Source organism: Larus michahellis, chromosome 3 (genome assembly GCF_964199755.1).
Source record: "Larus michahellis chromosome 3, bLarMic1.1, whole genome shotgun sequence".
In the NCBI taxonomy this organism is placed as follows: Eukaryota; Metazoa; Chordata; class Aves; order Charadriiformes; family Laridae; genus Larus; species Larus michahellis.
The window spans coordinates 48,310,230-48,336,446 of record NC_133898.1 but is presented as its reverse complement, the minus strand read 5'-3'; the positions used below and the strand labels follow the sequence as shown (position 1 = coordinate 48,336,446).

The 26,217-nt window shown below is 35.0% G+C and overlaps 1 protein-coding gene across 9 annotated transcripts in view; it reads left to right on the top strand.

The window, feature by feature from the left end:
* RYR2 (ryanodine receptor 2) overlaps window positions 1–26,217 on the top strand; it is a 422,851-nt gene that overhangs the window by 327,706 nt on the left and 68,928 nt on the right. For 5 of the 9 annotated variants that reach the window (XM_074580040.1, XM_074580039.1, XM_074580036.1 and 2 more), the window contains 13 exons: window positions 1,408–1,468; window positions 3,141–3,379; window positions 5,726–5,807; window positions 7,214–7,344; window positions 9,078–9,398; window positions 10,598–10,838; window positions 11,248–11,335; window positions 13,497–13,589; window positions 13,915–14,085; window positions 14,999–15,058; window positions 19,307–19,441; window positions 23,697–23,809; window positions 25,410–25,506. In XM_074580040.1, the coding sequence (XP_074436141.1) occupies window positions 1,408–1,468; window positions 3,141–3,379; window positions 5,726–5,807; window positions 7,214–7,344; window positions 9,078–9,398; window positions 10,598–10,838; window positions 11,248–11,335; window positions 13,497–13,589; window positions 13,915–14,085; window positions 14,999–15,058; window positions 19,307–19,441; window positions 23,697–23,809; window positions 25,410–25,506 (1,832 nt within the window). Of the gene's footprint in view, window positions 1–1,407; window positions 1,469–3,140; window positions 3,380–5,725; window positions 5,808–7,213; window positions 7,345–9,077; window positions 9,399–10,597; window positions 10,839–11,247; window positions 11,336–13,496; window positions 13,590–13,914; window positions 14,086–14,998; window positions 15,059–19,306; window positions 19,442–22,133; window positions 22,171–23,696; window positions 23,810–25,409; window positions 25,507–26,217 lie in introns of all 9 variants that reach the window. The other 4 variants (XM_074580034.1, XM_074580032.1, XM_074580033.1 and 1 more) reach the window with 1 other exon arrangement.

The following is a 26,217-nucleotide window of genomic DNA, read 5'->3' as shown; positions in this document are numbered from 1 at the left end:
CACAGCAAAGAAGATACTATTTCATGACAGTCTAATCCACAGTCTAAGTCTGGGTTGCTTTGAGTACTTCCCTCCATCCCTGCTGTCATTAGCACTTTCTTCTTCATCAGCACTGGCGTTCGTCTCACCACAGCAGTAAAATAGTAAGGAAAAAAAGTAGGACCTGACAAAAAACGTAATATTTTGGGGTCTTTTTTTTTTTGGTAGGATTTTTTTAGGCCACCTCAGCTTTCTCATCTGCGCACTATATCATTGCATGAGCACCAGTGCCAGGGCAAAGAGGGTGAGGCTGCCTGGCCAGGGGCAGCCGTGGAAGCTGGGGTTCAGGTTTGTTTAATCTACTGTGGATGAACACCATAGCAATACCTCCTAATTTGATAGTGTAGAACAACATTCTCAGTGCTGCAATAAACCTCTCCATCTTTGCGATTTATCTTGTGAAGTCTCCGTTTCATAGAGACAGCTACTAATTTTAGTTGTATGTTTTGCCTGTATTTTCAAGTGAAATAACCACCAGTGAGAATGTATAGTACACTGTATGAAGATGACAGTTGTTTGAGATAGATTTCTATCTCAAACATTCAATTTGTTTCTTCTTTTCTTTTTTTTTTTAAATTAAGAAACTTTAAATATATAGGGAAGCAAGAAAAGGTATTTTCGTTTTTGCAGGTATTTAGATTTTTACAAAAACCCTAAATATATTAAATAAGCTGTGGGTCAAATTTGTGTAGCCTAAATGTGCCCTGGATTTAAAAAGTCATCTTAGAGGTAGCTTGTACATGGCAACATCTTGGGATGTACATATGCATACAAGGCATGTTGTGTGTAAGTTCTCTTTTTACCTTTGTAAGTGTGAAAAAAATAATTGATTATGGGAGACGCATATTATGTCAGAGACTGTTACTGATGTGGGCCACACCTGATCCTGCTATAAATGGCTGCAGCCTATTGGTAACTGCCGGGAGCTAACCTTTTTGATTTTATATAAATGTTCTCTTCATGCAATAGCAGCTTGCGAAAGTGAACAGCTTTTATGTTACTGAGAGGGGGAAGATAAATGTTCAGATAAACTTGAATCAATTAAAGTAAAAGTTATGGAACTTAAATGAAAACCAGACAATACACTGCAGCTGTAATTAACCCCACGTTTAAGTGCTTCCATCTTGACTGCCTCAGCTGTTTAATGAGAGATGCTTTACTGCCTCTAGTTACTGCATTTGTGTAAACAAGGGTAAGACAATAAACTGCATGTTTTTTAACTTGGATATTAAAATTATGCAGAAGTTCAGTTGCTCTTCTGCTGTGTCATTTACTCTTTCATTAAAACCAGAGATACAGTTAGGAGAGTGTAGGTATGCTATATAGTATGCTCAGCTTAATTGGTGGATAATTTTCCTCCCTGTTTAGGAAATGATGCAACATCAATAGTCAACTGTCTTCACATACTGGGCCAGACCTTGGATGCAAGGTAATCCTGAGTATATTTTCTAAAGTATGAAGAAAATAATTTAAGAAAACAATGTGCAATCAGATTTGAGCTACCTGTGCAAGGCTACAGAATTTGACGAACTTGTAGCAATGAAAAGAATTCCCATTGCAAAGTGGGTGATTACTAGTTAATTACTAGAGGTTGGCAGGATAATATTTGTAGGTTACACTTTTAACTTCAGTTTGGATCAATGGTGTCCAGGAACTGATGGCTGTTAGTTCATCTGGTTTTAATCATGTACCATCCCAAAACCACAATAACATTAGAAATATTTTATTCTTTTGTTTACACTGTTTAATCAAAAAATTCAGGAGTTAAATACATGTGGAGTGCAGCAAATCTGTGTCATAGAACGTCTGTGTTACAAAGTTAATTCAGGTTCTAATTTGAACAAAAAAAAACCCCAAAACTTTACATCAAATTCAGTGGCACTTTTAAGTTAAATTGAGCTGCTTGAACCATTGTGAGGTTTATGGTTGAGACAGTCTTGGAGGTTAATATGTTGCTTTTCATTAAATATACAGTCAACGATCTGTGCTGATACTTGGCTTTTAGATCTTTGCAGTTGTGAAACAAAACATAGTTTAAACTACCTCTGTGGTAATTTACGATAACTTTTTTTCACTTTGCCTTTACTCTCAAAGAATGGACCGGATTACATGCAGATAGTTCTTTTTACTCAGTATCTTCGCAGTGGCTTAAATGAACAAATTTTACTTCCCGTTTGCTATGGGGTAGAGTCGTGATCATGGTCAATTAATATGTCTCAGCTGTTGCATGGTAATCCTTTATGTTGCAATATCTTGGGGTTTTGTCATAAATTGTATAAACTATAAATTATAAACTATAAATTGTAAACTATGTAATCATACAGATGGAATACAGATACAGGTGGAGGTCACCAATTCAGCTCTTGGTAGAGATGTAAAAATAGCTGCAGACAGGGATTCATGGAGGTTACAGGGAAGTTTGAAAATATTGCCATTGAAACTCTGTAAAACAGACAAACAAACAAAAAACCTGGACTGTTATACAATTTACAAAAGAATTTCACTGGATTTATTTCACGCATGCCTAAATGGAAACTTTGCTTTAAAAAAAGGATCTCTGTAATTGAGCTTGTTAAAACAAAAAAGGCGATAATTCTCCTGGATTATATCATTACATAACTGATTATGGTGTTGTGTAACCCATTTATTTATTTATTTATTTATTTGGACCCAGATTTGGGTGTTTTTACTCATTCCTTTCTGATGCCCTTATTCTGGAGGCAGAAGTATGACTGTCACGGTTGGGACGACTTTCTGAGTTCTAGCTTGAGATTGTTCTCAGAGTCATAAATTACAAATTTACTCCTTCTTTTTTGTTATGTGCTTTTTTTCCATTTGAAGGCAAATGAATCACTTAATTTATAAATTTAAAAAGACTTTATTTTCTCAACAGGAAACCAGATAAAATATCCTTGTGTTCTGCAGGATACCTACGAAATGTATTTTCAGTAGGTTGTTCTGCTCTGAGAAGATTTTACAATATCAAAAGATGAAAGATTTTTCTTCAGATCATTATTATCTATAATGAGCCGAGACCAGACTTTATTCCATGCTTGTCTAATAGAATATTCTTTTTCATTCTTTTTGCATGCTATATACAGGACTGTGATGAAAACAGGTCTGGAATCTGTTAAGATGGCATTGAGAGCATTTTTGGACAATGCTGCCGAGGATCTGGAGAAAACAATGGAAAATCTTAAGCAAGGACAGTTTACACACAGCAGAAACCAGCCAAAGGGAGTTACACAAATCATTAATTATACCACCGTTGCTCTCCTGCCAGTGCTGTCTTCATTATTTGAGCATATTGGACAGCACCAGTTTGGGGAAGATTTGATATGTATGTATTATTTAGAAGTGCCATGCCACTAAAATATCTGTAATGTCATGTAGTAAGCATTACTAGACTCTCAGTTCTATTAGAGAAGGACAAAGGCTATGTCATTTTGACAAAATTGTCATTGATTTAATCAAACATTTGCTGTAATCGACCTAGAACAGTCTGCAAGGTTTTAGTGGACTCTCGGTAAATATTGAAGCAAATGTGGCTGTGATGAGACAGTCAGAAGGCTTGATTTTGTTTATAACTTTACCATAGATTTACTGTGACTTTCTTCTTGTGTGAAAAGTTACTTTGTAGAAGTTAATTTGTCTTTGCTCTGTCTATAAATGAGGTTACACTACAAGAATGATGTTATTCTGTCAGATATGCACCTTGGCTTAGTTTCAGTGAGTGGGGAATTTGCGTGGGTGCATCTTAGATCCTAAGGAAAAATGGAAGGAGCTCCTGAAGAAGTCAGGCCCCAGAGAAGGGAAAGTGTATGAGACTCGGTATGTTAGATTACATAATCGGAATCCAGTTATGGCAGCTTGTCTTTTATTTTCCCAAACACAGTCTCTGCAAGACAAAATTTTGTATTCTGCAGCACAAAACTTTAATTTGATGTATTTTAGGAATTCCACAGGAATTCTGCTGTCCAGGCTGCACTAAAGGAGGCAATTCTGCTCTGTATAGCTACCTCAGTTATGGAAATAACTGAGAGAGGGAAGAAAAGAATATCAAATTATATTTTTTCTCTTTTTACAATCTGGAAATATTTAAAACAGCATGAAGAGAACTGTTTTTGAAAATTTGGATTTGTATTGATGGATTTGAATGCGATGAGATGTAAACATCCACTTTTCTCATTAAATTCTATCTTTAAAATTCAGGAGTTTCTGACAGCATCCAGGAAAGTCCAATGTGGAGTTCACATACGTCACTTATTCATAATAAAGCACTCTTTCAGGTGCCAAAATGTTCATGCATTTTTGATTACATACCTGTAATTTTTGATCTCTGGTATTCCATGTTGTGGAACTTAATAATTAGCCTTTGATACTTGGTTACTTAAGTTGGTATTGTTAATCAGCTATTCTACATACATCACGCTGGCATCAAACACCCAATTTAGAATTCATAAACTGAGAAAGAGTTATAAATTGCGCCTACTAATTTTGTCTAGAGCATAGTTGGAAAGGCTAATTTTTCTTACACAAAACTTCACTTTACATCTTGTTAAGAATAAGATGGTCTTATTTGTACTAGTCTGATGACAAGCGTCTTGACCTGGTGCTTGTATGTAAGAGTATTACTATATGTACAGAGTACTCCGTGGTGTCGTGTACAAAGGTGGGTTATTGTACCTGAGCTTATCCTTATTACATAAAAATACTCAACTCTGACATGATTCAAACTAAAATCACGGTATAATAAAGAACCAGGCCACGTAGCTTTGATATTGCAGCCTCTCCCAGCCCCTTAAGTCTTAGTTCTATTTTACTTCCAACATTTCATTGCCCATTGATGGAACATAGCACTGTGGGAAAGACTAGAAAAAATACCTGTGGAAAGAACGGGAGTGTTGTCCTTCTTGATGGTACTTACACTGTTACACTATCACTGCAGATTACATTGGAAAAGCATTTTTTTCAAATAGATGTTAAGATTATTCTCACATTTTTGTGACTGAAATATTTGATAATTTCAAAACATGCTTTGGTGAAATATTCATAAAAACTAAAGGTTTATTTATCTTTTTAATCGTTTGTCAGTCTGCAGTGTAAATTAAGTACATGCTATTAACTGGTATCGGTGTCTAAATTTTTAAAAATATAAACTGTGATTAAAAGAATTAAATATCTGTTTAACAGATTGCCTTTCGTTCGTAATGTATTTTATACAGTGGTATTACATTTGGAGATTAGTTTGTTCCCTAATAATTTTTTTCACTTTCAGCACTTTATTTGATTTGCCATGAAACTTTCTTAAGTGTTACAGACAAACTAGAAAAGATTAATTGACACATTGTTTTTTAGCTATTAAATTAATAAATTCTCAGGTTATGCAATCAGATGCTATCTGTAAACAGTTGGTATGCCATTAATTTCAGAAAGTTAGTGCACTAGTGAAATATGATTATTGTCTTAGCTGGTAACTTGGTATTGAAGTAAATTGAAGTTTTGAGTAAAAACTATGGCACTCAGTGCTCAGAAGACTTTTTGTATTTAGAAAGTGATTTCTGTGGATTGACTTCTATAGCTTAATATTATTAATTCAGTTATTTTCAAAATAAATGTATTTTAAATCTACAGAAATGTATTGCAGAGAAAAATCTCTTTATACCTTTCATTTTCTTCTCTTTAGTGGAAGATGTTCAGGTCTCCTGTTACAGAATACTGTCCAGTTTATATGCTCTGGGAACCAGCAAGAGTATCTATGTAGAGCGGTAAGAAGAAAAAATATTCCTCTATTTTTAATATTTATATTTAGATTCATGAATATACAGTCCAGACATGAATATAAGAAGAGATTGTTGTTGGAAATATATCTCAAGAGAAAAAAGGTACTAGTATTTTAAGTGGAATGAAGCTGCATTTATTATAATACACTTAAAATGTTCCATTATATGTTTGTCAAAATATATTTCTGGATTAAAACAAAAATTAAAAATAAAATTATCTGACTTTACAATAGGTATCACTTGATTTGAGGTTCAACTTGGGAATTGTAAAAATGTCATTCAGCTCCGCTATTGTTATAATTCTTCCTTATATGTTGTTTAACTGTGATGAATATTTCTTTCTCATTACCCTAATTTTAATTCAGTTTGTCGCACATACAGCACTACTTCTTTTCTAGCTCAATTACCCAGGGAAATGAGGCTGTATAATTGCTTTTTTTGTGCATCTGTGTATCTGCTAACCTCACTCCAAGTTATGTTTGGTATGTGAAAACCCTATTCGGCCAAAAATAGAGGTACCTAGATAATTCAGTTCTTAAAACTGGAAAGGCTAAACAGAACTCATACATCTCAGGTATTGGCAGCAGTAACCTAGGAAGTTCATGTATCTGTACAGTCTAGCAGTCTTTTTTGGAAGTTCGTGGGACTCCTGGATTTCTGTCATCTGTGTGGTTCAGCTTCAGCAGGATTTCTCATATATCTAAAATCTGCTCTGATCAACTGAATTGGAAATCAGAAAGAAGAGTTTTAAAGGTACCCTGAAGGACCCAAGTGAAATGACAGGGGATCACTCACTTCTTCCTAGGCTTTTTACAATTTTGACACACTTAAAGAATTTTTATTATCAAATAAATGTTGTCATATATTTGAAGAAGCAATGTTTTTGTGCAAAACTTTCAGAGTTATTAATCAGTAGAAGCAATTTTCCCCTCTCTAAAAAACTTGACTTTCATGCTAGACCAATGATTGATTATTACCGTTTCTCAGGAAAAGGAAATTATATCACTCAAATAAAATGATAGTTGTAGTTGGTGTTTTGGTCTATTCAGTGGCTCTTTCTTACTATTTGAGATTATAAAGTCAGTAAAGATGCAAGGAAAGTAGTAGAACGGAAGGTATTGTTATGATGACTTTGGGTTTTCCCTGCATTTGCTCTTAGCTAAGTAGGCCACCTTTGACGCTTTGTCTTAACATTTCATTCATAAGTTAGCAGAGAGTTGCTGGACTTCAGTTTCTCTTACCTGTTCTTGTGTTGTTGATCCTAATAATTAGGGGTTTATCTCTTTGAGATGACCTCATCTTAAAATAAAAATAAGGCTGGTATACAACTACCCTGAGGTGTAGTCAGTCATCAAAGATGTGTGTACTTAATGATGTTTGTTCATTCACAGGCAACGATCAGCATTAGGGGAATGCTTGGCCGCTTTCTCAGGTGCCTTTCCAGTGGCTTTTTTGGAAACTCATTTGAACAAACATAATATCTACTCCATTTACAATACCAAGAACGCGAGAGACAGAGCAGGTATTTCGGGAAACTCCCATGATGGTTATGAAAACACAATTTCACTATAAATGCTGCCTGCCTTAATATATGTATTTCTGTATGCATTTTATAGTGCAAAAATTTTCTTGCAATCTCTTGACTGTATTCCTTTCCTAAATCAATGGGCTGGTAAGACCGATTATTTTACATTTCTAAAGATAACAATGTTTTCATTTTGAGATACCATTCTTAAAGTACCACTTTGGAATAAATTCATTGAAGAGGCTTTACATAATTTTAGTATCTCAGATATTATGTCTTTGGTGATAAAATTATGTATTCTAAGAAGCAACTTTAGTTCTTCAGTTTTCATATACAATATGGGTTCCTAAAACAAGCATTCTTGAAATTGCAGCAGAATAGCTTTGCCTGTATTAAGTACATAATATACCCTTAGAAAGTAAATACACTGCAGAGTAGTATGTAAATGGTTTTTAATTTGTTTGCACTACAAGACAGTACAGATACTTTCCAGTAACATTATGGATGTTTATTTTGCATATACCTTTTTGTTCCATTCTGAAACATGGTTGTTGAGTAAGGTCATACGCACTACTTGTTCCTACGGCAAATAGAAGTTCCAGTAGAACTGTACAAACTCTTCATATATGCTGAGTGTGAATTATATCACACATATGTATAGATGACAGTGTAAAAGATGCCAGTTTATAATGGCATTCATTTTATAACTTCACCTTTGTTTTTAAAAAAGGGTGTATACTAGATTTATTCTTCAAAGAGCTTTAGTATCTTATCTTGAAAATATCAACAGCCATGCTTACTTACCATATATATTCTAGCTATTTTAATACACGTAGGAAGACAATCAGCTAGATTTTTATCGATTTTTAACAGAAATTTGAATTAATTTTAAAAAATTGCATTAAGCTTTAAGGAGACTCTGCGATGGCTGTGTAAAATGTATTTGGGTCTAAATAGCAGAAGAGACTGGTTTTGGAAAAAGAGTAGCCTTAGGCTATGTCGGTACAAACATTTGGATTCACAAATTACAGGCTAAATTTTCATTATATAGATATCTGTGTATCTCATTGTACAGGTATGTCAGGATGTTAGACGTTCAAGAACTAATATTTGTGCCTACAGATACTTATTTGTAGATGAAACTGTCTCCAAAAATGAAGGCAACTGCAGTGCCTTTTCAGAGGAAGGAATTGATAATTCAAATAACTTGAAAAGTAAACATTTACAACCAGAAATTCACCTCCAGCAGTCAGTTTCTCAGAATCTGCTCTATTCATTATGCCAGGCGATGATTTTTTATTTTTTTTTTTCTTCTAGTAACATTCCAGGTCTCATTTGATGTGTTGTGGAGAGATACTTCATTATATCCATTTGTTTCTTCACCTGCAAGGCTTATGTTAGAAGAAATATGGAAATTTAAGTTTTATTTTGAATATAACAAACTGCATCTGATTTCTCTGAATTAATTCTGTAATAATTACACTGTTGAAGCTTCCATATAGGAATTATTTCAATTGTAGAAAGTTTTATTGTTGAGGCTTATATGTAAATGGTTTATTGCTCAATGGTATGAAAGTACCTGCTTTTTATTGTTGTGTTTGGGTTTTTTTTCCATGGACCAGAAGGGCATAAATGTAAATAAAAACCAAAAGCTGTACAGAATAGCAGATTTGTTTTCCCTCTATGACTTAGTTTATTGATTTTTTGATTTTTATTTGTTTTTTCAATAGTTCTCAATTTGCCTACCAGTGTAGAAGAGGTTTGCCCAAATATTCCTTCCTTAGTGAAGCTAATGGAAGAAATTGTGGAACTGGCAGAATCTGGTATTCGTTACACACAAATGCCACATATCATGGAAGTAATACTGCCTATGCTGTGTAGTTACATGTCACACTGGTGGGAGCATGGGCCAGAAAACAACCCTGACAAGGTTGAAATGTGTTGCACAGCCTTGACATCAGAGCACATGAACACTCTGTTGGGTAACATATTGAAAATCATCTATAACAACCTTGGTATTGATGAAGGAGCCTGGATGAAGAGATTAGCAGGTAAGATGTAAAAATAAATAAATAAACAAGGAAGCGTGTGTGTATATTCAGAGTGTGTATATATATACATATATATACACACACACATGCGCGCGCTCTGCATTACTTTGTATTTACCCTGTCAAAGCTGCAGCAGAACAACACTCGTACTATTATGTTTTTAAACAATAACAGATCTTCATGAACCAGAAATCATAAGTATAAAGAAAGAGCAGTGTAAACAGTATGTTTTAGTCTCCTAAAAAATAATATAAGTAGTACATTAGACCATTTCTTTTTCCCCAGAATATGCACATAGGCATTTTGCAGTATATTGAATTAAAGGACTATAGTTAGTTAGACCATTTTTATTTTCTGTTACAATCTGTAAGGAAAAGTCACTTCAGTGTTGTGAATTCAATTTTTCAATTAGGCTTTCTTATGACTTTTCAGTACTTATTGTAGTAGTAATTTCGTTCATGGTAGCAGTCTGGATTCCTAGTCTTTGGAGGTTAGTAATGTAATGCACTCTAAGGATAAGTGGTAACTGCCTAAAATTCTTTGTAATCTAATGGATATGTTACAAATTTTGCACTGATGGGCCCAGATGAAGTGCTAATTTACATATTCATTTTTATGAGTAGATTTGCAAAAAGCTTGTGCTAACAAGCCTCAAATGGCTGGTGGATGGATGGTGGAATCAGTTTCATCTCTGTCTACACGCAGCCTTCCAGTGTCCTAATGTGCATAAGAAATAAAGGCAGGCTGTTTCAATAGGTTTGCACATAACTAGAGCTTGCTTTCCAGTTCTGTTTTGCTCAAGCTAAAAAGAAAGGTTCAAAAGAGGAGCCAGGGGCTGAGAAAACTGTGCTCTATGTAGCTATCCACCCATACATATCATTAAACAACTTCTACATTACTCAATAAAAATGGCAAATAACAATATGTTGACAGGATGCCAATAAAGAGGAATTTAAAGTTTTATGATCTTGCAAGCTTAGTCTGTGAAGTTGTAATTTCTGCCCTCATAGTGACAATGTGAATTGACCACGTGAAATCCTGACCACATTTAATTCTTGGCAAAACTTCTGCTGATTTCAATGGGGGCAGGATTTTACTCTGTAGCCTGAAAATAGGATCCAAGAAAGAGGGGAAAGGTAAAAGGTTTTATTTATATTTTGTGGCCAGGTATATATTAAAATATTCATTGCCTTAAATAGTGTTTTCCCAGCCCATCATAAGCAAAGCGAAGCCACAGCTCTTAAAGACACACTTCCTGCCACTGATGGATAAGCTAAAGAAAAAAGCAGCAGTGGTTGTATCGGATGAAGAACATCTAAGAGCAGAAGGCAGAGGTGACATGTCGGAGGCTGAACTGCTCATCCTAGATGAGTTCACCACTTTGGCACGGGACCTCTATGCCTTCTACCCTTTGTTGATTAGATTTGTGGACTATAACAGGTATGTGGAGAGGAATAGGTCAATGAGTCTCGTAAAACCTTCCTGTTTATTGATACCGTCTCTTATCCCTTGATGCCTAGCTCTGAATTAAAGTAGCTTTTATTCAGCCTGCCAAACTTGAATTTGCTCAAGCTGATGCTTTATGACTTTTAGGAGGAGCTGGGGTCTTTTTCAGAAGAAAAGCAAAAAAGAGTTGCAATCCAAATTTGTTGCATTAGACCTAGGACTAACGTAAAAGGATTTTAAGGGTTTTGAAATAGGACATCAAAAACCCACTGCTACCAGAAAGGATTAAAAGCATGCAGGCTTGGTTTTGTTGGCTTGTATCCTTGTAAAATGTTGAAAATTGATTTCAAAGGATAAAGCCAGTGAGGATCATCTGCATTTCCACCCTTTTACCAAATTTTAGGGCAAAATGGCTGAAAGAGCCCAACCCTGAAGCAGAAGAATTGTTCCGCATGGTGGCTGAGGTCTTCATTTACTGGTCAAAGTCTCATGTAAGTAATTCCTAGGTAAATACTTGTTTTAATTAGGTTTCTTAGTAGGCAAATCAATTACTTAGTGATTATATTTGGGAAAACACATTTAATGACAGAAGTGAAACTGCAAATGGGAAGGTATTTATGTCTTTCAGTTTTCTGACACTTAGGAAATGCCTGGTTAGCTAGGGGAGTTGTTTGGTCTTTTATAGCATAGTAATACTGATTGTAGATATTTTTCATATAAATTCTGGTTTGTTAGTTGTTTTGGGGGGGTTTTGGGGTGGTTTTTAATATATATTAAGCTCATTGAGATCTGTGTCCGTAGCATTTTTTTTTTTTTTCAATCAGTTATTTTCACCCCCAAAGCCTTTTTATAACCAGGATGTATGGCTACTAAATTAGTACTAATTGTCTCATTAAAGTCCATTTTCCTAAATTGTATGGTCTGTCTGCTTAAGCCTCTAGGCAGAGTTACAATTAAACACGTGGATAGGTCCTCAGCAGGACTAGTGGAACAAGGGTTTCCTGCAGGAAATGTGTAGCTCTACAGTTGTTTAATTTGTGTTGCAGTATAGATTTGTATTTCTTTAATCGTAGAATCATAGAATACCAGCTTGGAAGGGAGATCAAGTGTCATGAAGTCCAACCTTTCTTGACAACTTCAACATTGTCTTAGAAGTGTCCAATGTTGGGGAATCCACCTTCCCCAGGGAGATTATTCCAATAGCTGATTGTTCTCACTGTGAACATTTTTTTCTCTTGTTTCCAATCAGAATCTCCCCAGGAGTAACTTGTACCCATTATCCCTCATCTTTTACATGTGACTCCTTGTAAAAGGGGAGTTTCCGTCGTCTTTGTAGCCACCCAACACTGGAACACTGTGATAAGATCTCCCCTAAGTCTTCTTTTCTCAAGGCTGAATGAATCCAGTTCTCTCAGCCTTTCCTCATATGGCAGGCTTCCCAGACCTTTTATCATCTTTCTGTCCCTTTTTTTGGACCCTCTCCAGCCCGTCCACATCTTTTTTGCATAGTGGGGACCAAAGCTGAACACAGTATTACAGGTGTTGCCTGACAAGCACTGAGTAGAGTGGGATAATGACTTCTTTATCTCTGCTGGTGAAGCCCTTGTTCATGCAACCCAGCATCCTGTTGGCTTTCTTAATAAAAGTTAAAGGTATATAATTCAATTATTAAGCCTAGCTCTGTATCTGGCTTAAATGAAGGACAGTCAGTAAGTGTTGTAAGAGCAAGGTTCTAAGTAGCAAATCTATCTTACAAGTAATTATCTGAATAAGTTTTTTTTTTTTCCTAGATGATAGCGTTTAATGTTTCATAAATTTTACCAGTGAAAGATTTCTTCTTAATTCCACTTCTACAAAATTTGCCCTTGGTTCTCAAGTCTAATTCCTCTGGTGTTCATGTGCAAGAACTAAGGGGTCTGCATTAAGATCTAATCGGGCACCATCACTGATGGTGCTTAAATGAAAATAAAACATGATTCATGTAAATACTGGAACAAAAAGAAGAAAAACTAAAAGAGACTGAATATGTTCAGGCATTGGATCTCTGTATGGACTGTTGTCTATATTAAATTTCTTTTCTGCCATAACGTCAATTCTTTCAAGTTTGGGAAACAAGATGCCTTATTATTTGTGTACTTGTGCTTGAATTTGACTGTAATTTTTATTATAAACATCGCTGTGCACAGAAACTCGTTCCACAGTCCATAGATACTGAATTATCAAACTGCTTGTATTCATGAGTTCAATCTTTTATTTGAAGTTTCTTATGTATCTAAATATAGTGGGAGTTATAACGGGGAAAAAAATTGAATGGATGATTTACTATTAAGGGAAAACCCAGACAATATTTTTATATTGAATTAGAGGAGGACTGAGATTTTTATCATAGCTGTTTCATAGCCAGAGAAATATTTCTTCTCTCTAACAGAAGAAAAAAAAAAAATCCTAAACACACAACCCCCATAGCTGTGCCATGTAAATAAAGCTGGAATTCAAGACCATTACTGATCACCCATTAATTTTTCCTGTCTGTGTCTTATCTTGGGGATTTTACAAATTTCCAGGTAATTTATATTTTTAGTAAAGGGTTTTTTAGGTAGATTTCTCATATATCATAAGTGCTTTTAACTGAGATCTTCTATGTATTTCCAGAATTTCAAAAGGGAAGAGCAGAACTTTGTGGTACAAAATGAAATCAACAACATGTCTTTCCTTATCAGTGACACCAAATCTAAGATGTCCAAGGTAGCGTAAAGATTTTTGTATTTTTTTCTTTGCAGAGGGGAAGGAGACAGGAAGACTTGAGAGGAGGACTTTTTTTTTTTTTCTTTTAAACAATATCTGTTGAAAACACTGGGTTGAGAATCAAAAGGTAGTTGTTTGAGAAACACAGTGAACTTTCAAGATATTGGCGCAAAATATTGGCGGTGATATAGTGGCAGTTCCATTGGATAGGAATGCAGCTGTATAGGTAGTAAGGACATTGTCAAACCAGAGACAAGTACAAAGTTGCTAGTGCAATTCTTTGATTTAATATTGGGGTGTTTTTCATCGTTGCTTTTTGCTGCAGGCAGCAGTTTCTGACCAGGAGAGGAAGAAGATGAAGCGAAAAGGTGACCGGTACTCTATGCAGACCTCTCTCATTGTGGCAGCACTGAAGAGGTTACTTCCCATTGGCCTAAATATTTGTGCTCCTGGAGACCAAGAGCTAATTGCACTGGCCAAAAATCGATTCAGCATGGTAGGTGCTCTTTTTGCACTTCTAAAAGGTAGAAATATTTTACTGATGAATTTCTTTGAATTTTTTTCCACCTCATATTCATTCTTACAGCATGACAGAAATATTCAACACCATAATTTTCTTATATAAAGACACAGTGGGTGACTATGGTAGATAGGAATCTAAATATTCTAATTTTCAGAGTGTAAAGCATTTCATATTGGACATACTTATTTTCTAAATGATCAGTTATACTTTATGAAGCTTGAATTTGGAAATTTAAATAAGAACTTTTTCCTGACTTCTATGTCCAATATCATAACTAATTCCTTTTGATCACTCTCATGTGAATGCAAGAATTTCTGTAGGGATAAACTGTTTTAAAAGTGATTCTTTTGGGAGTAAACTCACAGTTCAATAATGTGATTGTAATTTGGAATATAGTCCTTTCTCAAGCTATGATACTTTATACATGCTGGCAGGTTATATGACCTTCGGACAGCTGAACTGAACTTTTATACAGCATAAAAGATATTCAAAAGAAAGAAATAAAATCAGAGAAGACCGTGTTGTCTGTTATATTGTCAGGATAAGAAAAAAAAATATGCGTTCATGGTATTGGTTTCATTTGGTCAAACTTTGATTAAAGTACATATATATGTATATACTAGTAATTTTAATTCATACTTGCATTTAGTGTGTTACTGTAGACAAATATGGATGGTGCCATCCAGAACTTGTTCCTGTGAGCTTGCCTATGACTAGCTCTGGCCTGATACAAAAAGACATATTTCCACTGAGATTTTCCTTAGTCTTCCACATTGTCAGTTTTATTCATCATCTGAACTAAGCCCAAGGTTGACATTTATATGAACAATATCTTCTCTTAATTACCTTCTATTCCTAATTTATATGATTTGCAATTTGTTGACAGAAAGATACCGAAGATGAAGTACGAGATACCATCCGCAGTAATCTTCATCTCCAGGGCAAGGTAATCTATATGCAGTTTTTAAACATAGCATGATTGCATGATTTTTCTTCCTTTAAATTCATTTGTTGGTGCCATATAATGACAACCTGCCTTGGTTTGTTAGAATAACTTGTCCCTTTTTCTCTTCTGTCAAGTAACTTGTTCATGTCAATTGTTAAATGTTAAGTTTTTAATGTGTTTATATATGCGTTATATACAATAACATGTGTCCCTTCAAATCCCTGCCTATCCCCACCATTAATACGAAACTGGAGGTGGAAGCAAGGTCTATCAATGTTTAAACTCTACCTTCTATTATTTGGGATAGAATCTGCAAAATGCTCAAAGTTACTTTATATCAGTTTGAAGTGTAAAGGAAAAGGAAGCTGCCACTTTGGCATGCTCTGTGAAGTGAAAAATCTCAATTTTCTTCAGTCTTGTTCCTGTTTTTCAGGCCAGGGAAAAAAGTATTTTGTAAAAGGTGTACATTTTTGTTATCGAATTACGATTAGTGCCAGGTGAATAGCTCTAGGGGAAAAAGTCCGGAACTGGCCCAGTGTAGTTGAACTGTTTTATTAATGCTTCAAATAATGGTAAAGAAGCCATAATATGGAAGTGTAATAAAATGATGTAAGTTTCTTCTCTATTGAAGGAAGGTGGAATCAGACCTATGGATGGTGCTTTATTTAGAATTGCCCTTTACCTCCTCCCCCACCCCAGGTTTATTCACCTCAAGGAAAAAACGAACCAGTATTTCCTGTGCTCATTAAATGAGAATAAACATGCAAGTTGTAAGTCTGGTTTTTCTGAAAGGGTATTTAAGAATCATCTAGAAGTCTAGATTCCACTGCAATTCAGTGCATGGCAATAAATGTTATTTTTTTTTTTTAAAATGACTTGGTAATGGGATGGTTCTTCCTGAATGATATCTGAAGATTAATTTTCTCCCTTCTTATGTTTTCTGTATATCACTGCAATGTCAAGCAAGATTGTGTGGAGGCTGGGGTTTCTGGGAGCTTACAAGAAGATTTATTTTTTTTGCATCATTTTGCAAAGATAACAATTAGCATTTTTCATAAAATGTTACAAATAAAAGCCCAATAGCTTTAAATTGTAGGGATTGCAGATAGAAAAGTTTACCACTGAAAACAAGATTTTGTTAAACCCTAAAAAAAGCTTAAAATACTTATGCCTATATAGTCAATATTGTTTTATACTGAGAAGCAGAAGAAACCACGCAGGTAAAGTACAAGGAAGAAAACAGCATTTATGAAGATCTTCATGAGCAACAGTACTTAAGCAATGTGCATGCCATGAATATACAAACCTTAAATGTGTTGTGATTTTGACTGTCAACTTCAGTAATGTTTTCTTAATGATGAAGATACGTATTTCTATTCTGACACTTTTAGTATGTGTATATTGTCATTGTGTGAGCCATGCAGTTTTAAGTCTTGCCTGGCATTTCATGCTGCTCATCACTTGCCCTCCTGTTTTAAATACTTCATCTTTGGTTTCTATATTGTTTCTTTAGGGTTACATTCTGCATACTGCTAGGAAGAGATTTCTGTCTGTTACTGCTTTGTTGCCTTGGAGTAATGATATTTCGTAATACTTTGATCTGTGCTTTCTCTTCAGAAACTTCCTTTGCTTCAATTAAAAGTTTGCTATTGTTCAGCAACATATCACCTCCTCTGTTTATAACACATGAGAATAAAAGTACCTTCAAATTTCTTACATTGATGAAATTTCACAGTGCCTTGATAGTTAAGAAGGAAGTAATCTTAGCTAATCCGAAGTACACATTGACAAATTTTCCAGTTGCAAACTTTTCAGCAGTGACTTTGGATTTTCCTAATTGTAAAAGGAATTCCCAGTGGAAGATGGCATTCTGAAAGGGAACCGCATAAGGCATAGTTAGCAAAGCTCAATAACTATTATAGCTACCTTCCTTTTATAGCTATCCACATAGTGCTTTACTAGCTTTGAAGAGCTCTGGTTTTTACCTCTATGTGAAAAGTAGTCACTCAACTACAGACAAAATACAGCATTTCTAGGACTTCAAAACTTCAATTTATTATTGTATTTATTATCTTTATTACGATTTGTTATCTATTGCTAAGTAGTTTATTCTCAGTGCCTTGAAATGTATCTTTTCATGAATCATTTAGCACTGACACGTTTTAGAGTTCACATTAAACCTAAGTGTGTAACTTAACTGTTTAAAAGTATAATGTAAAAAGTTAAATTCAGTAGTTATCTACAAAGTATAATATAATTTATTCTGTAATTCTCTGACATCATTAGTCTTCAGTCACTTTCCTGACTGAATGAAGTACACGTTTGATACAGTCAAGAAAAATGATGCCATTGTGCTATATGCATACACTACCCTTTTTGTCTGATTCAGTCAGACATAAAAGGAACATAGGCCAAATGGTCTTATAAATTTAAATTTTTGTTTGAAGTTATGAATTAATATGTAACTTAGTATAAATGGTGTTTGTGTAAGGTGGCTTTCCAAACAGAGGAAAAATACCACTTCTTGGAAAGGCTGGTTTTCTTCCAACCATAGCAATGTTCTTTCTTCAAATAAATGGTGTTTTCTGTTAACTACTACTGCTACTCACAGACACCATGTTCTGTCATTTATGTTAGAGCTAAAAATGTAATTTATCTTGATTTCTCTTTAGAAAACTGCACTGTTTGAGAATCATCCTTCTGAATCTTTAGCTATTAATGTTGTGGTGTCTATTTCATGCATTTGTCTACCTGTGTCTACATTTGTCTTCACCCTGTTTCTGTCTTTCCTTTCCTTGCATGCCTGCATGCTGTTACTCAGTACCGAGCCTTTTATTTCAAGAAATTGATGACGAAACTTGCATTCATTTTGACATGGATGAAGCTCAAGTCACCAAAATCTTCTTCCAGCCATGCTAATTCACACCTTGAAATGTCAACTACTCATACCCTTAGAAAACTACCTATACAAAAAAGCTGTACCTTGATAGGATGTGAGGAGTCCTCAGATCAAAAGACATCAGCTGTGATTAAAAAGTCTTTTGTGGACTATCCATTCATGATGATCCGGTCAAATGCTCACACAAAGACTGTGGATGTGACAGTTGTTAAGAAATGGAAAAGCCGAAATGTGGAAGAAATGCCTGTCAGTTCTGGCTTTCTAGGTTGTAATAAGCTATTATTGAGCGACTGTGTAAGTTTATAATCATTCCTGGAACTTCAGTAAATGGTGTATCGTAAGATGTTTTGTGGAGGTGAATTAGCATTATTGTCTCAGGTACAAATTGAAATCTGGATCCACAAAGATGTTTTAGAAAAGTAAGTGTTGAGTTTTAGCCCTATTTGAATCTGTAGGGTTTAGTCTCCTAAATGCTCTAGAAATCCAGGCCAGTGGGACTTAAATCTAAATTGCACAATCAGGAATGATCACTGGTCCCAGCTCTCAGTAAAATGGGTTACCCTTTGCATTTTTCTTCAGCGTCATTGGCACAAAAATATGGTTGCAAAGTGTGTTGCATCAATGTTGATTAGCAGAGGCATTAGGGAGACAAAATGAACCAAAAAAGAGATTGGTAATGGTAAAATAGAGAATCACCGACCACTGAAATTGAAAAAATGAAATGTAAAGACAAAAATAAGAAAAAACATTTTGCTGCATGAAGTGTTTTATAATTTGTAGGCTAATAAGCAAATGCATCTTGAATTCATTTTTCATAAACTAACTTTTCATTTTTTAAGCTAGTAATCAGTAAAATAAGGTTTTTCTAACAATAGAAAAAACTAAAATGAAAAAACTTATATATATATATGACTAATACGTCTAATTTCCATGACTGAAAACTAAGGAATTCCAATTAGCAGAGCAATAATTTCAGTGTTGTTTGGTTTAATAACTGGAAAGTCAGTGTACAAATTTATGCCTGTCCACCTCATAGTCATTACTTTTTCTCAAATAATATGTTCATTGCTGGTGCCAGTGCTATTTGTTGACCCACAATCACTTGCTCTTTGTATGATTATTAGACTTTTAGTCCTCTGGAAGCTCTCAAGAAACACTGCACAAATCAGTCTTTAGATTTGATCTCCCAGTCAATGTAGTGGACGCTGTATGGGCTAGCCATGTAAAGGTGTGGGTTAGCCATATAAAGGGCTTCTGTTGTCCTTTGAAACAGTTTCTGTACTAAGTAAGCTGTTGGACGGTGCGTTTGTAAGATTTTGCCTTGGTGACGTGAAATCTTTCTCCTGCAGCTTGAGGATCCCGCCATTAGGTGGCAGATGGCACTTTACAAAGATTTACCAAACAGGACTGAAAATTCCTCAGATCCAGAGAAGACTGTGGAAAGGGTGCTTGATATAGCGAATGTGCTATTTCACCTGGAACAGGTTAGACACATTTTCCCAATTCTGTTGCTTCTAATTCTAAACAAAAGTATTCAGCCTTTCATTTGTACTTTCACTGCTGTATTAATGTTCTGTTCTTTTTTCTCTCTTGATGGTTACTGTTTATGTGTTTTGCCTTGTGTTTTGTAATCCAATATCGCGGTCATATCGATCATGCAGTGTTTGCAGCATCTCCAACAATCATTTGTTTAGAAAAGGACTAAGAAAGTGATACCTATGTTTTAGCTTCCTTCTGGTGGATTTCAGCCAGCAGGAAGTAATCATTAAATTGTCCGTGGACCATGAAATGTGAGTAAAAGAAAAAATGCCTTTTTTTCCAAGGTATTTTTCCTCAGTTGCGACTCTTGAATTATTGAAGTAGCAAGAAACTTAAAGCTGCCTACGTAAATATCTGGTTCAAAGCTGCATATTAAAGCTGTATGGAGTAGGACAGTCAGATGACTTGATACACAGCTCCTCTAGTGATGACTTTAGAAAGCTATTTTCTATGTACTGGTTAAAGAAATTGTAAGAAGAATGTCCACTTGACAAAAATCTGTATGAAAGTGTGCATGAATGTGGGCAAGAATATATGCATTTAGAAAATCAAACTGGCATTCAAATTCAGAAAGTTCTTGATAATCTGGAAGTTTTAGCAAGACTACTCTTTGGTGGTCCAGCAAACTGCATGCATGCATGAACTCAGGTTTGATCATGCTGGTGCAATGGTGAATACAAACCAAGGCGTTAACCTGACCAGCTCAAATATTACTTGCTGCATTTCAAGAAATAGGAGAAGCAGGGTAGAGGAATGATTTTTCTGAGAAAGTTCTGGCAGAATCTGTAACTTGTTTCAGAATCTGGCTTGAAGCTGTATTGTTTTATCTAATACTTTTTGCATAAATAGATGAGCTTCCCATGTGACCTGGACTACAGTAACTTTCATTAAAAAAAAAAAAATCTGTAATTTATTTTGTGTCCTTCTTCCCACTAACACTGATAGAATTTTGTCCTTTAGCTCTCTGATTGAACTTGTCCCCAGAAATAGGTCAACCAAGAATAAATGTTGGAAGTTAGGTGTTTGTTGGTTGGTTTTGATTTTGGTGTTTTCCTCCCCTTGGGACAAGAATCTATTAATTATCTTTATATTTTTAATTCTTGAAATTTTGAAACAAAAAACCCACAACACTATGTCAGTACATTTTACAAGTCAAAAACTTTATCAAAGACTCTATCAAAAACTTGATAAATTTAGTTTTCCTGTTTTACTTACTCAACTGTTAGCTATTTTGCACTTTAGACTTATTCTGTGTTTTCTAGGTTTTCTTTTTTGAAATGTACTCAAGAAACAGCACGTTAACTTCAAGGGTGTTCCTAGTGACAGGGATGAACGCTGCTGGTTACACCATAGACTATAAACTGACTGCATATAAAATTTGCTCGGGGCTTTTTTTTTTTTTTCCTTTTCAAAGAACATTTGAGAATTCAAGGCTGCTCTGCCCTCTCATTAGATAAGTTGGTTTTACTTAGAAGCTGGGCACAGGTTTTCAGACCCCATGTCAGGAAGGTTCCGTATTGTGATGAGATCACTGGTTGAAGTCAAGTAGGAATCTGAGAGGTTGGTGAAAGTGCTTGTATACACTGCGCAGCACCTGATTGCTAAAAGTGACTTTCAGAGATTTTGGAATGCACAAAGTGTGTTGATATGAATACCTGTGTCCCAGCTGTTGCATCACACAACCCATCTTCATATAATTTGCCAGCCTTAATATGGACTTGCTTCAAGTTCAGCAGCCTTACGCAGTGTGATAGAAGAGAATGAAGAGGAGTCACTAAAATTTACCTGTTATTGAATATGTGTGGAGCAAGCAAAAAGTGATAGAATGTGGAAGTAAATCCATGTCAATCATGGTTCGTTTACTAGAGAGAGAGAGACAAGAGAATGGGTGTTGATTTGAAAGGATATAGCATGGCTGTGAGGAAGAAAGCTAGAAATGTGGGGGTCAAAAGGTCTTGTCTCTTACCCTGGTTTTATCAAAGTTAACCGAGCTGAAGGGAAATTAATTAGCATGTACAGAGTTGCAAAATTCAGCATTAGACTCTTGTATTTGAGTTCAAACAGCATATAAAATCTCTTGATTTCTTGATTTCTGGCTATACCATCAAATATACAAATTGGTTAAGCTTGTGTAGTTTGGAGAAATTGTTCAAGGGAGTGAAACCCAAGGTGTATGATCCTTCTGTTTTCCATGTTCTGTCATAAGATCAGTCTCACAGAATATACAATCCAACTGTATTACAGAACAGGATGGACTCCCATTGCAATACCAGATCCAACATTCCAGATCACTCCTTCTGATCAGACTTAAACAAAGACTTGTAGTGAAGTAAATACTGGCTGCTGTTATTCTGGGTGCTTTGCACCTATTTGTTTGAAAATTTGGCCATACAGCTTTACTTTTCTTCTGCAGACAAGTGCTCAGGTGCTTTTGTTACTGAAATGGGTAATGAATATGTGAGCACTGGGTCTGGTTTTATGATAGTCTTGAGTAATCCTTTGCTCTCCATATACAAATACTCCGTTCTCCATATATACATACTCTGAATGCTTTCTTTATTGCACTGGCAAAGATCAGTTCATTCTTTGTATTTTCTTTCCATGCACAGCTAATTTCTTTGTTTTTATTATTTTCAGAGATCTGCTTGCGTAGGCCGAGGCTATTTCTTTTGGGAAAGTATAGAGACTTTTATAGTTGATGTGAAGATATTACTAATTACCTAACTTTCACATTTGGGTTTGCCTGACTTCAAATTATTAGTGCTGACTTTGTTTTGTGACTGTAAATACGTTTGCAATGAATGCTTTTCTATCCTTTCTCTTAACAAATTTCGTTTTTCATTTATATTTTATCTTTTGGAAGGAACTTGTTTTAGAGTGTCACCATTTAATCTTACAAGTGTAATTTATCCATTTTACTGAATGCTTGTCAGTATTTTAGTCTGTTCAATTAAGTGTTTATCATTTAACTGAATAATTTTTCGTATTTCACTAAACTAGAAAAGTCCACTTGGATCACTATGTTTGGATTGAATATTGAGTCTGCATAAACATCATCATCACTACATATTTTAAATAAAATGCCTTATTTTGTTACAAGGAAGAATCACCAAGTCTTTCAGGGTAGAAATGTTAACTTACATTGACTCCTCCGATGATTTTGGGAGGCAGAGGAGATATCATCCGACCAGCACAGTTGACCGTAAAAGAAACAAACAAAACCCCCACAAACAGACAGCCCACCACAAAAGACATCCGACACCTTAGCTCTACAAAAGTTGTGTAGCGTAGATCAAATTATGTAATCTTATGAAGCAGTTGTGAAGTTAATCACAAAAACTGTGAATAGGCTGTGGGAAAGGAGTGATCTGTAGCACAGTCTGCAATGCTAATTGCTGGTTATCCAGTCAGGCTATATACTGTTGCATGCAGTTGCTCTTTTGGACCACAGTGGTCATTTTCTTCTGATGGAAACAAGGATGGAAGGTGGAACAAAAGAAAATTAAAGAGCAAAAGATGAGGAGGAGCACACCCAATTTCATCTCTTGCTACTGTAGAGCCAGGATGCAGAAAGAGAATATATCTGAAGACAGAGCTGTAATATTATGAAATGTAGTTGAAGTGATTTGGAATATCTTCTGTTCATTCTAGCTATGCAGATTCATGGGAGGAGTTTAGTCCTAAGTAAGCCTCCATGCCTGTCTCTTGTTTTTTAAAGTTATTCCTGTCCATTGTAGCTGGTCACGGTAAATACTACAAATAAAAGATTAATTGTATTTAAGACAAATCCTTTAATAGTATTGTCTGAGGCAATGTGGAGGTGTGCAATGTAGAGAGTTACATATAAAAGACAGAAAGAATGAAGAGTCTTTGTCTCAAAAGTTAAGGTTTCCTGAGACATGGCTTCAATTATGATAATATTCAACCTAAAAGATACAATAAGTAGGATGCAGTAAAAAAGGATAATGTCTATATCATACAAGGAAAGGGAGATTTTTGCTTTTATTTTCTAAGTTCTGATTCTACAATTTGGCTGATCGCTTGAACTCTTTCTAGAACATTTTTTTTCCCATCTATTATTCTTCTGTTATCTTTCCACTTGATTTATCTGTTATCTCACATTTTTATTATTATTACTATGCTCGGGCAGTAGGGGCATCGCCACATTGTTTATTTTTCCGTATGTATTTTATGTAACAGGTTGAGCATCCTCAACGGTCAAAAAAAGCAGTGTGGCATAAGCTGCTATCTAAACAGAGGAAAAGAGCAGTAGTTGCTTGCTTTAGAATGGCACCATTGTATAATCTGCCAAGGTAAGAGCTATATTTGTTCTGTCTTTAACAAATACATTTATGTTCATACAGTGCTATTTGGTGAGATCAAAAGGAAAAAAAACATGTAAACCAGTAATTGATAAACTGTGTGGTAATGTACTTTGTATATTACTTTCTTTTAATAGATCTAATTACTTTATTATATCTTCTGAAAAGAATAACAAAAAGTATAATTTTAGATTTCTGGTTTTCTCCTCCTGCTGTTATTCCACTTATTCCTCCTGGTATGTTTTCTTCTCTGAAAAGTCGTCATCTTTCATAGGAGATAAATGCGGAAATGGACGTAATGGTGTCACAGTAATATCATCTTGGGAGAAAAATTTCCTCCTAAGCCATGGTATAGCTCTGGAAATGTGGAGTTAACTTTACTATTAGATGCTAAATGCTCTATATGCAGGAAGTAAACTATTTATCTGAAAACTTGTCTATGTATTTTGCACTTTTGGGAAGAGCATTCTATTAGACAAGAAATATATGCATATACTCTAGGCTTTTCACACCTTTTCCTGTGGCTCCTTTTCCTCTTCTTTCTTGTTTAATAGAGAATGGGATCTATAGTCAAGCAAGTTTCAGAATCCTGAGGTTCTGGAAGCAATGAACGTTCAGAAAAAATAGACATCTGGTTTTTTTTCATGCAATTGCTAAAAATAATTTCCAGAACACTTGCGTCTGATCTCTTCAATATAATAATGTTCTCAGTTGTTCTCAAAAGTATGTGTATTATTACTATTACCATAGTTAGTAGGATGAATCTTAAAGTATGTCTCAGGAAGCACAAGGGCACGAGAATGACACTAGCATGAAATGGGGCTGCCATGACAGTTGAAAATAGAACAAAGATATTTCCACCTGTAGCTGTTCTTACTTTAACAAGTAGGTCACCTGCACATAACTAGCATTCCTGTATATTTTAATTATACTTCTTCATTTCAGTGTATAAGACTGACAGTTGTTTAAAAAGAATTAAGATGATTGATAAAATTCTTCATGGAGAATTGGTTGTCGCGCAGTCTGTTTTGCATTGAATCCTCAAGAAAAAAACCAACAAAACAGTAAACATCATCATTGGCTTACTCTATTTCCCCTAGCCTCATCATCCATTTAATTTCATGCAATTTGGAAAAAAATGGTTTATTATTTTAGATATGAAAGTCTAATTCCGAAAATTAAAAAAGTGCAATTATTTGAGCATAATATGTTGTCTATTGCTGTTATTTTAATATTTAAAATAAAATATTATGAAAATACTTTATATTCAAAATAAATGTGGCCAAGATTTTATTTCTTACCCGTATTTAAATTTCTTTAAAGTTCTATTTATTATCTGTTCTTAATATCATTATTATTACATTTTAATATCAGTTTTACAAGTTGATGGGACACAGTTTTGAATAGAGCATTTTAATGTAAACTTAATTTTTAAAATAGGTGCTTTCAGCATGTTTTACCATAGAAATTTTGCTTTCCTTTTAAATGGTAGTTGTAGTGACTGGACAATTCTTCAAGCTAAATGAAATTCATATTGACCAAATCTTCTCTCTAAAGGTTTACAGCTTTTGTTTTAAATGTCCCTTTTTAGGCACCGAGCCGTCAATCTCTTTCTTCAAGGCTACGATAAATCTTGGATTGAAACAGAAGAACACTATTTTGAAGACAAACTGATAGAAGACTTAGCAGTATGTCTGGGTGCAAAGGGTCATGGGAATGTATTATGGATTAACATTCATGTTGTGTAATAATAATTATAAGTCTGTGAGGTACATAAGATATCATCTAAACTATCTCTACCCAAAGGGATGAGCTATAACCAAGTCACTCTGACAGGTGTTTAAAATTACAAGTGATGGAGATTTCAGAATTCCCGCAGGCAGTTTGCTTCAGGGCTTCCATAACCTTTTATAAAGCTTTTTAAATTTGTGTCTAAATGAGATGCCAGTTGCTGTCATTCCCCTCTCTCTTATCTGCTGCCCTGTGGAGAACAGTCTGTTCTCTTCTTTCTTTGCAGTTGGCCTTTATGTATTTGAAGTTTTCATAACCCACATTAAAACCATTTAAGTCAAAAGGTTAGAATATGAAACTAGACAAATTCTAGTCTTTGATTAATCAGTCCCTCAGAAGCAGACATGAAAAAGGGTGTTCACTGGAATTGTCTCGCAGAAGAAGCCTCTTGTATAGTTGGTCAGGGAGGTGAAGATTTTTCTCAGCAGTAAAGTGTTAAGAGTCATGTCTTTAGCCTGCTAAGTCCCCAGAGTGATTTTCGGTAAAGGCTTGTGTCCTCATCCCTTACAATTGTCTCTCAGAAAGGTAGTCCTTTCGACGGTTGGGTAAGAACTAGTACTAGGAAATTATTCAGTCCCTGTGAGGCCAACAGAACGCAGTCTGAGATC